This window comes from Dipteris shenzhenensis, chromosome 31 (genome assembly GCF_047967505.1).
Source record: "Dipteris shenzhenensis isolate YYH24624 ecotype China chromosome 31, Dip_SZ_1.0, whole genome shotgun sequence".
NCBI lineage: Eukaryota > Viridiplantae > Streptophyta > Polypodiopsida > Gleicheniales > Dipteridaceae > Dipteris > Dipteris shenzhenensis.
The window spans coordinates 7,240,831-7,251,399 of record NC_141626.1 but is presented as its reverse complement, the minus strand read 5'-3'; the positions used below and the strand labels follow the sequence as shown (position 1 = coordinate 7,251,399).

At 39.9% G+C, this 10,569-nt stretch overlaps 1 protein-coding gene across 1 annotated transcript; it reads right to left on the bottom strand.

Annotated features, from left to right (window-relative positions):
• Positions 1 to 7,606: 7,606 nt before the first annotated feature.
• LOC147880969 (uncharacterized) lies at positions 7,607 to 8,238 on the bottom strand. The gene is made up of 2 exons (XM_087370164.1): positions 7,871 to 8,238; positions 7,607 to 7,752 (listed from the first exon to the last, which is right to left on the bottom strand). The coding sequence occupies exons 1-2, from the start codon at positions 8,205 to 8,207 to the stop codon at positions 7,736 to 7,738; spliced, it is 354 nt and encodes a 117-aa protein (XP_087226290.1). The 5' UTR covers positions 8,208 to 8,238; the 3' UTR covers positions 7,607 to 7,735.
• Between the last annotated feature and the right edge of the window lie 2,331 nt (positions 8,239 to 10,569).

Genomic DNA, 10,569 nt, shown 5'->3' with positions numbered 1-10,569 from the left:
GCACTTATCTTGAACTTCCAAAGAGTATAGTTTGTACCATCAAGTTTGACTTCCGTGAAGGTGGGTGGTCGAATGCGAATCATTGGAGTAGGAGTAGTAGTAGTAGTAGAGCAACAATAGATACTCCACAAGTTCCACTAGGAGAAGCCATCACACCAAGTGCTAAAGCTTTATTACAACTGAGTTTCTTGCACTATCGTTGCTCAAAGCCTCCTCCAAGCACCTAGTGCTCTGATACCATATAGAAATACGATGCAGTAGAGAGATCCTTTGACAACAATGATAGTACAATAACAAAAAAAAAAGACATAGTAGAGCAAAATAAAAATTTTGTATCACCAAATAAGATACAGCTGATGGTGTTGTCCACCCCTGCGCTCTCTAGTAGAGCTTCGATGGCGATCTAGACAGACTCTAGATGGAGAAGGACTTGAGGTAGGGGTATTGGCATTCGATGTTGAGGCTTGAGAAGTGGCCTCCTTATACTGCCCTTCATAGTAGACCGATCCCACCACATTGGTGGGCTGGCGGTGGCACATGCATATTGACTTAGCGCATTGTGTGACTAAGTGTGAGGACGGTGGCACATGTTTGCTTGAATTTTGCCACCGGCTAAAGACCATTGACCACCAACCATTGTCCACACGCACGTAAGAAAATTTCCCGGGGGATTCACTCTTGATTAAAGGGGGACGTCACCTGCGTGCATGAACTTCAAGAAAACCCCCTATTTAAGATCCACGTAGGATGATAAGACACCCCTATTTAAGCTTATAAGATACCACCAAAATTCTATTATGTCCCCCCCCTTCCTTAAATCTACGTTCTTTCTCAAGCATTTAGATTACACAATAAGATTACTTTCCCTATGACTATTTAAAACCATACACAAAACCAAACTTGTTTGGACTAGTTACCCAAGGTAGCCTATACTATGTGGGCCCTGTCTTAAATATGGCATGGCCCCCCTAAAATTCAAAAGGGCCCCCACCCCTAATGTATAAGCTTATGCCTCATTTCAAAAAATCCCCCTATTGTACACTCACGTGATATCATAAGTTTCCCCCTTTGAATCCCCCGGGGAAAAATTTACATGTGAATGCTTGTGGCACGGAGGGCATGCTGTCATAGGCCTAAGCCTAGTGGTAGGCCCCAGACCCCATCATCATGCTAGGGGTGTTGCCCCCAAAACCCCAAGGATTACAGTGTTCCTTCTACCATCTCCTAACCATCAAACGGTCACCATGAGACCTCGTCTAGTGTCAAAACTAGGATCCTACCAATGTCTAGTGCTCACACCATGGCTTCTCCTCATAATGGGGGCTTTACAAAAGGGCACTATGGAACATTGGTGGTTACATATGAGAGGTGGGAATTGCACATATACCAACACTTATCAAAAAATGGAAGAGGAAATCAAGAAATCATCACTCGAAATTTCATAGAGTCTTGGTGTATCATAGACTCAAATGAAGTAGCAAAGTCTACCATTTTTGGTTTGTTGCAAGCTCAAATGAGTAGAAGGGGTGTGAAGACAGAATGTTGGCTATTATGCATCTCAATTTTGCAAACGTGCTTGCATTGGAGCATATCATTCGATAGTAGCTAGATTATTTTCCATTTGGTAAAGAGGAGATTTCAATTCTCTTTAATCCTATGAAAGAGGTTAATGACACCGCAGTGATGTCCATTCTTTGGTTTGACACAAACTTTTTCTTGGCTTGATACTTTAGTATTTTGATTGAATCTAATGAGCCAATGTTCGTTTATTTTTTGATACAATATGAAATTCCAAAGGAACTCCATATAAGTAGAAGAAGGTAGCTTACCTTTGAGCTTGTCTTTGAACCAATCAAAGCATTGTCATAGAGTAATTCTTACATCCATAGTAGAACCAAGTACTCAAGAACGTGGACTCTTTCCATTCCACTTAATAGGCAACTCTTCCATTCATTTTGGCATACTGCTCTGATTCAGTCTCAAGGAAAATGATTTTTGCCAGCTACAAATGAAGCTGGTATCCTATTAAAACAAACCTAGAATCTCACAAAGAGCTTGCACACTATTTGGCTCCTCTTGGGAAAACACTACATACCATTTGCAAAGAGAAGAAGACATGGACTTTTGAAGGGGTCAGTAATTCCTCAAATTGAGCCCTCCTACACCATTGCCTTTTCCATTTGCAAGAAAAGGACTTGTATTGAGTATGAACAAAACCTATGAGATAGAAAGCTCAAGGAAGAAATACATCATGCAAGCACAAAAATAAATACCCTAGAAGGGGTAGTGAAAAGCTCCTTGGAACAAACAATAAGTAAACCAAGGCAGAGATTGAAAGTGCCATCTCAACCCTGCTATGCACTCTGAGAAAAAAGGGAGCCACTCCTCTCTCCAAGGAATATAGCCTTCTTGAAAGAAGCAATTCGTGAGGTCCCTTGCATGCTCGTCAAATGCCTCTATGCATCTGGCTCTCTAAATATGCCATGCTGAAGCACTCACTAGTATCTCCCAAGAAGAATCCACAGAAGCATGCACAGGACTAAGGTGTGAAAAGGGAACATAATTTAGAGAGAACAACTCAACTAAATGTCATCTTAAGAGAGTCCAAGAAGAGTCATGCCTCTCATGGAGGAATTGAAGCCCCAAAGAGAGAGCCAAGCCACCAAGCCCCAGGTCATAAAGAAGGGAAAAGGAGCAAACAAACTGATCTAGCAATCCCCTTCCATATGATCTTTGCCTATCTGCAACCCCATAGGCAATGCTGAATAGTCTCCACAATAGAATGGCAATGAGGACAAGTGGAGTTTGCCCCAACCTGGACCTCCGTAAGCTCACAGAAAGGGGGGGAGGAGTAAATTTTTATTCCTGAGGGATTTCTAGAGTCTCCTCCAAAAAGATTTTTGCAAATAAGAAAAAAAATTAAAATTCTCCCTATGAGGAGCTCTAAAGGGCCTCCAGCCTCCACAATTGAGCTGAAACGTCTTGGCATATTGACTATGTAACGAAAGAAGGGAATGCTCTTACCTCAATGCCTTACATCAATCAACTCCCAGTGTAAAAGCTTTATGGGGACTCCTCCATAGACCAAATGCTCCATGAGCCCAAAGAGAGAAGAAGCGGGTTTGAGTCTAGGTGCCAAATTGTGAATTTGAGCCATGCTCCACATAACCTAAGATCCATACAAGCTGAAAGAGGAACTCTCAATAGAATATCATGTGTAGGTCTAGATAGCCTACCCCTTCTTGAACATCAAAGACCAAGCCATCCTCATCTACCTTTCATAGTGCAATGACTTGAATTGGTATACCTATCCTTGTGAATGCTTCCATCCAAGTACAACAAGAAACAAGCATATCATCTATGTCAACCAGTCCAAGTAGAGTAAGAAGTAGGCCTATCATTGTCTTTACCATTTGGATCAATGGCACCATACAAATAGCAAACAAAAGGGGTGCTATGGGGAATCTTTGCCTATGGACCTTCTTAATTCATACCTTCATACAACCCTCCCGTTAATGCATAGGGCCGCATCTGCATTCCTAAATAACATAGCTACCATTTTACAGAAAGGTCTACCAAAGTGCATTTTTTCTAGAACAGCCAAGATGAACTCCCATCAAACACGCTCATAGGTCTTGTCCAAATTGAATAAAAAAAGTATACACGTTTGAGTAGAGGTAGCTACATGATCCAAACCCATTGGCACATCCAAAATGTTTTCAAAGATATCACGGCCTTTAATGAAGCCATTAGTTCCCTTCCTACAACCAGCATGCAAATTTCTCTAAAACTAAGGGCTAGAGCCTTGGATATCAGCTTATACAAGGTGTTAAGCATTGTGATGGGTCTGTATTTACCTACCATTAAATAGTGTTGCCTCATTTGGGACCAGCTTTACTAGACCAATGTTCACATCTTCAGACAGAGTACATTTCTCAATTGCATCATTGGCCATCTGCACAAGGTCCTATTTTAGGATATTCCAAAAGGCTTGCAAAAATTTCATAGCAACCCATCTGAGCCAAGCAAATTTTCTTAATGCATGGCAAACAGTGCACCCCTTAGCTCATCCTCAGAGAATGACTGAGACAGGCCTACTCTTTAAGCATTTGAAAATTTGCATTCAACATTTGACAAGAACCTCTACAATTTGGCATTCCAACAGTCATCTTGCACATCTTCAGACCCCACAATCTCACTCAGTTCTACTCAAACATCGGCTATGTGCCAAAATCATATACAAGCTTACCATTTTGTCCTACACTAGATCAATGGTTTACTGATGTCTCTTTCTTTTTATAGATTGGAAAAAAATTTTGGAAGGGAAATCTACCACTTGGAGCCACAATTGATGACTCCTCAAATCCTTTCAAGAGCCTATTCAACTTCCAAACCTGTACAAAGCTTCTTTGACCTCTATAAGTAGAGTAATGACTGCTCGATCTACAAGAGAGTCATCCACAACAAGTCTTAAGGCATATCGAATATCTCGATAAGATCTTCCCTTTTATCCAACCTCTCCAAGTCTTTCTTGACCACATCAATGCCAATATCTCATGCCAATGCATAATTCTTTTAATCCTCAAAAGCGCCTTTCCTTTTTGCGTTGTGCACCCTTCTTCTCACATCAGCTTACAAAAGAAAGGGGAGATAAACCTCTTTGCATTTTTTTGGACATGATCTTACCACACAAAAGAGGCTTGAAACTTGGAGCATCTTTCTCTTTGTCGTCCTCATGCAACACCACCTCACCCACACCCTTCACAATCCCTTCGTCGTCCTCATGCAACACCACCTCATCCACATCATGTTATCCACTGCAAGAGACATGCCTAAATCATCCTCCCTTATACAATGCTTGGCTCTCAATCTCTGAGGACCAGTGCATCACAACTGGATAGAAGGATCATAGGCATGTACCAAGCAACCTCTCACATGCTCCATAGAAAAACCATGGATACATTAAGCTATAAGTGTGAATTATATTTTCATAGGGTTTTGTAGATCTCATTGATCCAATCACAACAATATAAGAAATAGCCCAATTGGAGTGTCCACCAAAAAGTTATGGCAATTTTAGTGTTGAACACTATCTAGCCAAAACTATTTCAATTGGTTTGATTGATGTGAAAAGTACAATTGGTGCAATGAGAGTGAGAAGGATGACTAATGTGACATATGAAAAGAGTGAAAATGGTGAAAGTAATGCAAAGAATGAAATAGTGCAAATGGTATGAGAAATGGGAAGAACATGAATGGTGCATAGAAGGTGAAGAGCGAAAATGGTGCAAAGAGTGCAAAGAGTGTGAAGAATGCAAAGAGTAAAAAAAGGTGAAGAATGAAAATGTCCACATGGCAACAATTACCAAATTCTTATGAAAGGAGAGGAAATAAAGATAGCAAGGGCACACAACACACTTCAAAATGAGTGTTAAGAGCCTTGCTTCATTTAGGTTAGGACCTAGCCATCATGTGCAAGAGAGACTAAGGTTTCTAATCTTTACTATAACTTAGCACTTAAGAACTTGGGATGGGATAGGTGCGAGAGGACACATGGCATCATTTCATGTATATAGGAGGTGGGGACATGGACATATGTCATTATTCCATGCTTTGCAATTCCTAAAAATCGGAATCCCATTTTGGTTATTCCTATGCTAAACCCATTGTAGACCACTTGGTCAAGATGAGAGTAATGATGATAAATATTTTCGCATTCTAAGCCCACCATTCTAGTCTCACTCACGTGCTAAGGCCCTTAGAAGAGATTGATTTTACCAAATCCATTTTTGAATTTTCCACTACAGCCTTGCTCTATCAATGTGAGGTTTGGTCCTTAGGTAACATTCATGTTGATACAAATAGTTCATGAATATGTATGCCAAATTATATAGAGTGTGCATGCCATACATGTAGCATATAAACACATACAATAAACAGTAATCAACTTGTAGCATATGACTCTTAAGAGTAGGTAGGTATATATTTATTGTGAACATACCTCTCGTAGATGCAATATCATATCTTGTAGGGGGTTTAATACTCTCTTTATGAGGAACCATGGACTATTGTATATGTAAGTTCACCACCAGTACCCTTATCTTTTTGTGGCTACAAATGATATTTTACGTTCATAACCACTAGACTCTCCTTGGTGCATTCATGTTAGCTATTCATAAGACACATCTATCGTGCATCTATTGCCATTGTTGAAAATTGTACATAATATCAGAGATGAATATCTTAGATCTTTTTGGAACTCTAGTTTATAGAAAATATTTTTTATTGGATTCATCCCCTTGAAGAAGTTAAGTCCTCCCTCTAATGCAATCAAATGCAATCCACTTTTCCCACCAACTTGTGTCTTTTTTATGGGGGAGGGGGGGGGGGGGGCGGGGGGGGGGCATGGTCTTATTTAGATCTACCCATCAAAAAGTTGTTTATTCCTATGGATGGCTCATTGTGGTAGGAGCTTCTTTTAGATACCTACTACCGTGAGTACCTTCATGATATATTTGAGTATTTAAAATCTAAATCATCACCAAATTTTGGGCACCAAAAGTGCCTCTGTTTTCCAAGCCTACAATAAGTGCACACCATAATTATTGGAAACTTTAGATAATGTATTAAAATGATGAATTCCAGACCCTGTGAATATTGATACATAGATGTGCAACATATGTGAGCACAAAAGAAGTCCAAATAGTGATGAATGGCTCATGCTACTATCCATGCATTGTGAACCTTTGAATGATTATGCAAAATATAATAAATAGCATACAATCATGCTTGAGTCCATAAATATTCTCTACGAATGGTTTATGTTTATTTAGTTTACTTGGTGCTTTCTTATTGCACAATTTATGAAATATGACGAGGTTAAGATTCTTTACCGATGAATTTTATTACATCCTTGCAAGCTACTTTTGAAAAGTAAAAGAATTGTATTTTTAGACATTAAAATTGCATTTCTCCCATTGAAGTCTAGTGTAGGTATCCATGAAAGAGGGTGGGTTGACATCGCCTAATGTGACCCGCATAAGAGAGGGTGAGTCGATGTTGCCTTAGTGGGACTCTTGTCTCTAAGAATTGAATGCTAGGTGCACAAACGTCTCCATTCCATAATAGAGACCCTTAGGCACTAGGAGGAGCCTAAACTTTAAGTTCACATGTTTTGTATTAAACTCATAACAATGCTAATCAGTGGGGTGTATCCACTCATCTGTGTCTTGCAACTTGGTAACACCTAGTGTGTGCCATTAGGTCCCTAAAGGTTGGGTAATTGGTTCGAGGTTTGCATGTTGCAGTCTTTGAGCCTCCATAGTTGTTTAAGCAAGAGCCTATGGTCCCATTGTGCTTTTATACAAGGTATGCTTAGCCTTTCTACAATCATGAGGGCAGGATTTTAAGGAGTGCGGGTGAGTGGCAAAATTTGGTTACTGGTAATCCTTACAAAGGAGTGAAGCATCCCACGAGGCATTTACCAATGTGTGAGTGTGCATACGTGTGTGTTTGCATGGGCGAACGTGTGTGTGCATGCGTGCACGCACTCGCGCGTGTGTGTGTAAGAGAGAGAGAGAGAGAGAGAGAGAGAGAGAGAGAGATGGCATGCCAAAACATATTGACATCAAGAGAAGTGATCAAATTGATGGCCAATCGGTTTCTGTACAGAACTCGTCGTGCCTTATTCCAAAGGGCGAGTGCAACAAAGGACACCACCGTCGATCGTTTCCCTCTAAGGTAGCGTACCACCTGCGCACAACCGATTACCACGATTAGCTTTACAATGCATATACAAGACTCCGCACCCAACTGCACGTTTTAGCTCGGTAGCTGAGCCTCTCACAGAAAACTATGCTTCAATGTAGACCTGCGCATTTGTAGCCGACAGGCCTGGGGTTGATGCCACAGCGCTTGGGAATGGTTAGACCTACGAGGGGTTTGACGCCCATGAACTTGGCCTGGGGAGAGGTGAGGCAAGCGCAGAGGCAGTCTGGAGTGCCGGACATTTGAGAGACCTGGGTGCAACAGCCAGAGTCGACGGCGACGTTGGGGTCTTTGGTAGCGGGAAGGCAGCTGGCCAGCTTGTAAACAGCGGAGGAGGTGCCTCCTGGGCAAGGATCACTCGCTACTGCAGGAGCAGGAAGTGCGAGCATGCCCAGAAGAAGAAGAAGAAGAACAAGCATGCTGGAGATTGAAGGCCCCATAATAGTTCACAAGAAGAAGGTTTCCCATTGATATTCTTGCAAGGCTCTTCTTTATAAGAGCTCTCTTCCTTTCTTCTTCTCAAAGTCCCTCCTAGTGGTTTTAGGACCCCACGCACCGCTAAAGCTATTGGGGTTTGCACCTCGCACCCCACTAGAGTCCTCTTGAGTGCACTCACCTTGCACTTCTCCACCCGAGCCATCCCATCATTTCCTTCATTTTCTTCCACCTCAAAAGGTTTGCACCTCCCCACTCCACTAGTTTGTGGTGACTCACCTTGCAATTCTCCACGTCATCCATCCCATCACTTTCTGCCATTATTTTTTGCACCTCACTTCCACATCCTTAGTAGGACTCCCAAAAATATGATAATCAATTTATGTAAGAAAACATGGCTCTTAAGCTCGCCATAAAGTGATTTGTGCTTCTCTCTTCAATTCACAAAAATCTTTTTTTGAAAGGAAAATAATCCACCCTTGAATAAGCTCTTACACAATTTTAAAATGTCCAATCTTTACGTAAAATTAGCTAATTACACAATGTAAACACCTTGCATTCCATTCTCACTAAAGAAAACTATTATTGATTGATTGGTGTACAATGCCTTTGTCGATATTATCATTAGTGGCCAAGGAACTAATACCACTTTTGCTCACATTTGCTTAAAGAGGATGACATTTATATGGGCTCCAATGTTGAAATTATTGAAGCTAAGCACATGTCTCAATTAAAAAGAGTAATTAAAAAGGAGATTTGACACATTTAAAGTAGTTATATGCATTTGAAATATATCTTAGAGTTCATGGTTTATCAATGTGCACATTAACCAATGCCCAATTAACCTATCTTACATGTTGTTAAAGACTAATCTTCCCATTGCAAGAAAGATGACTCAAGATAGACTTGGTCTTATGGTACTTTTTTCCATATCATGCCCATGCCATCTTTTTAAGACTTCGTTGATTGGGCCAAATTGGGCCACTTTGGTTAATGAAATTTACTGCTTTGGGTTTTTCTCTCGTTGTCCTAATCATCATATAAATACTCTCTCTCTCTCTCTCTGTGCCTCTTAATATGAGTGGGCTCAATGTCAAGAGGAACTAATTCCATGGGTAAAAAGTAGCACATTATGACCATGGACTCTCTCAAGGTTAACATGGGTAGCTGATAGTAGAGCTAGTGCATTGTAATATTGAATGACTTATACTTAGAGATGAAATTGTGATGTTATTGTGGCATACATGATGACTAAGCGATTAAAAATTAAGTTCTTAAAATTATTATGATAGCTCTGCAAACCTTTTCATCATCACATTGACTATTACTAGCAATGCTTAATAGCCACAATGCTAACAACTTTATAAGTATCACCAAAGTATTGCCAATGGGACCTAAGTCATTAAATTTTGTATAAAGGTTCTCTGACCTTTTTTATCATCACATGACAGTGGAGACTAATCCATTGAAAAAATAAGTCTAGAAAGTTGTAAAAGTAGCTTTTGAAACTTTTATCATCACATGACAAAGGAGATTTATCCATAAAAAAATAACAAGTTATAAACTTGTGACAATAGCTCTCCAAGCCTTTTTATCATCACAATGGCTATTTCTAACTTGAATTCTTAATAGTCGTAATATTAACACCATTTTAGTATCACCAAAGTCTTTTTTTGTGTGACACTTGTAGTGTTAGGGATATAGCTATCATCACTAATTGTTTACACTCCTCCAGAGAGGCTTTTAAAAAAGACGTGTTTTGGAAACATATGAAAATATAATAATTTTGGATGATTAGGCTAAGTGGGATAAAAGAGCAAACCAATCTCTTCACATGATGAAAATGAACATCAAGGATGACATCATCCCTATCATCAACGACAAAATAATATTGCTATAGCCACAAAGAATATATCCCAAACTCTATTTGAGAACAAGATGAATAAATATGGTCCAAGTTATTTGGTAAGGTAGTGGGATCTTGCAAGTTAGCTTGAAGCTACAGATCATGAAGTGGAGAAATCTCAACTGGTTCAAAGTGCCTTAAATGTCTTATGTAAAGAGTGTGAATTGTTGTTCACTACAATGTTGACCAAAGAGAGTGCTCCTACATTTGAAATTATGTCAAATATTTTGACACAATAGCAAATTCAAAAGAGGCCGATATCTCTAAATATTACTAGTTCTATCATAAGGTAGTAAATCTATGAACCTTAAGGCACCTAAAAAATTAACAAAACCCAGAGGCTTTGCCTTGGCCTAGTTTCTAAAGCATTATGAGCTTCAAAAGGCTCTATCTTGGCTGAATTGTTGAAGCACTTTGAGCTTCCAAAGAATGTGTTTACGTCGAGTTATGAATTTGAGGTC

Coding starts and splice junctions, on each gene's coding strand:
- LOC147880969 (XM_087370164.1), bottom strand. CDS start 8,207: ATGGGGCCTTCAATCTCCAGCATGCTTGTTCTTCTTCTTCTTCTTCTG.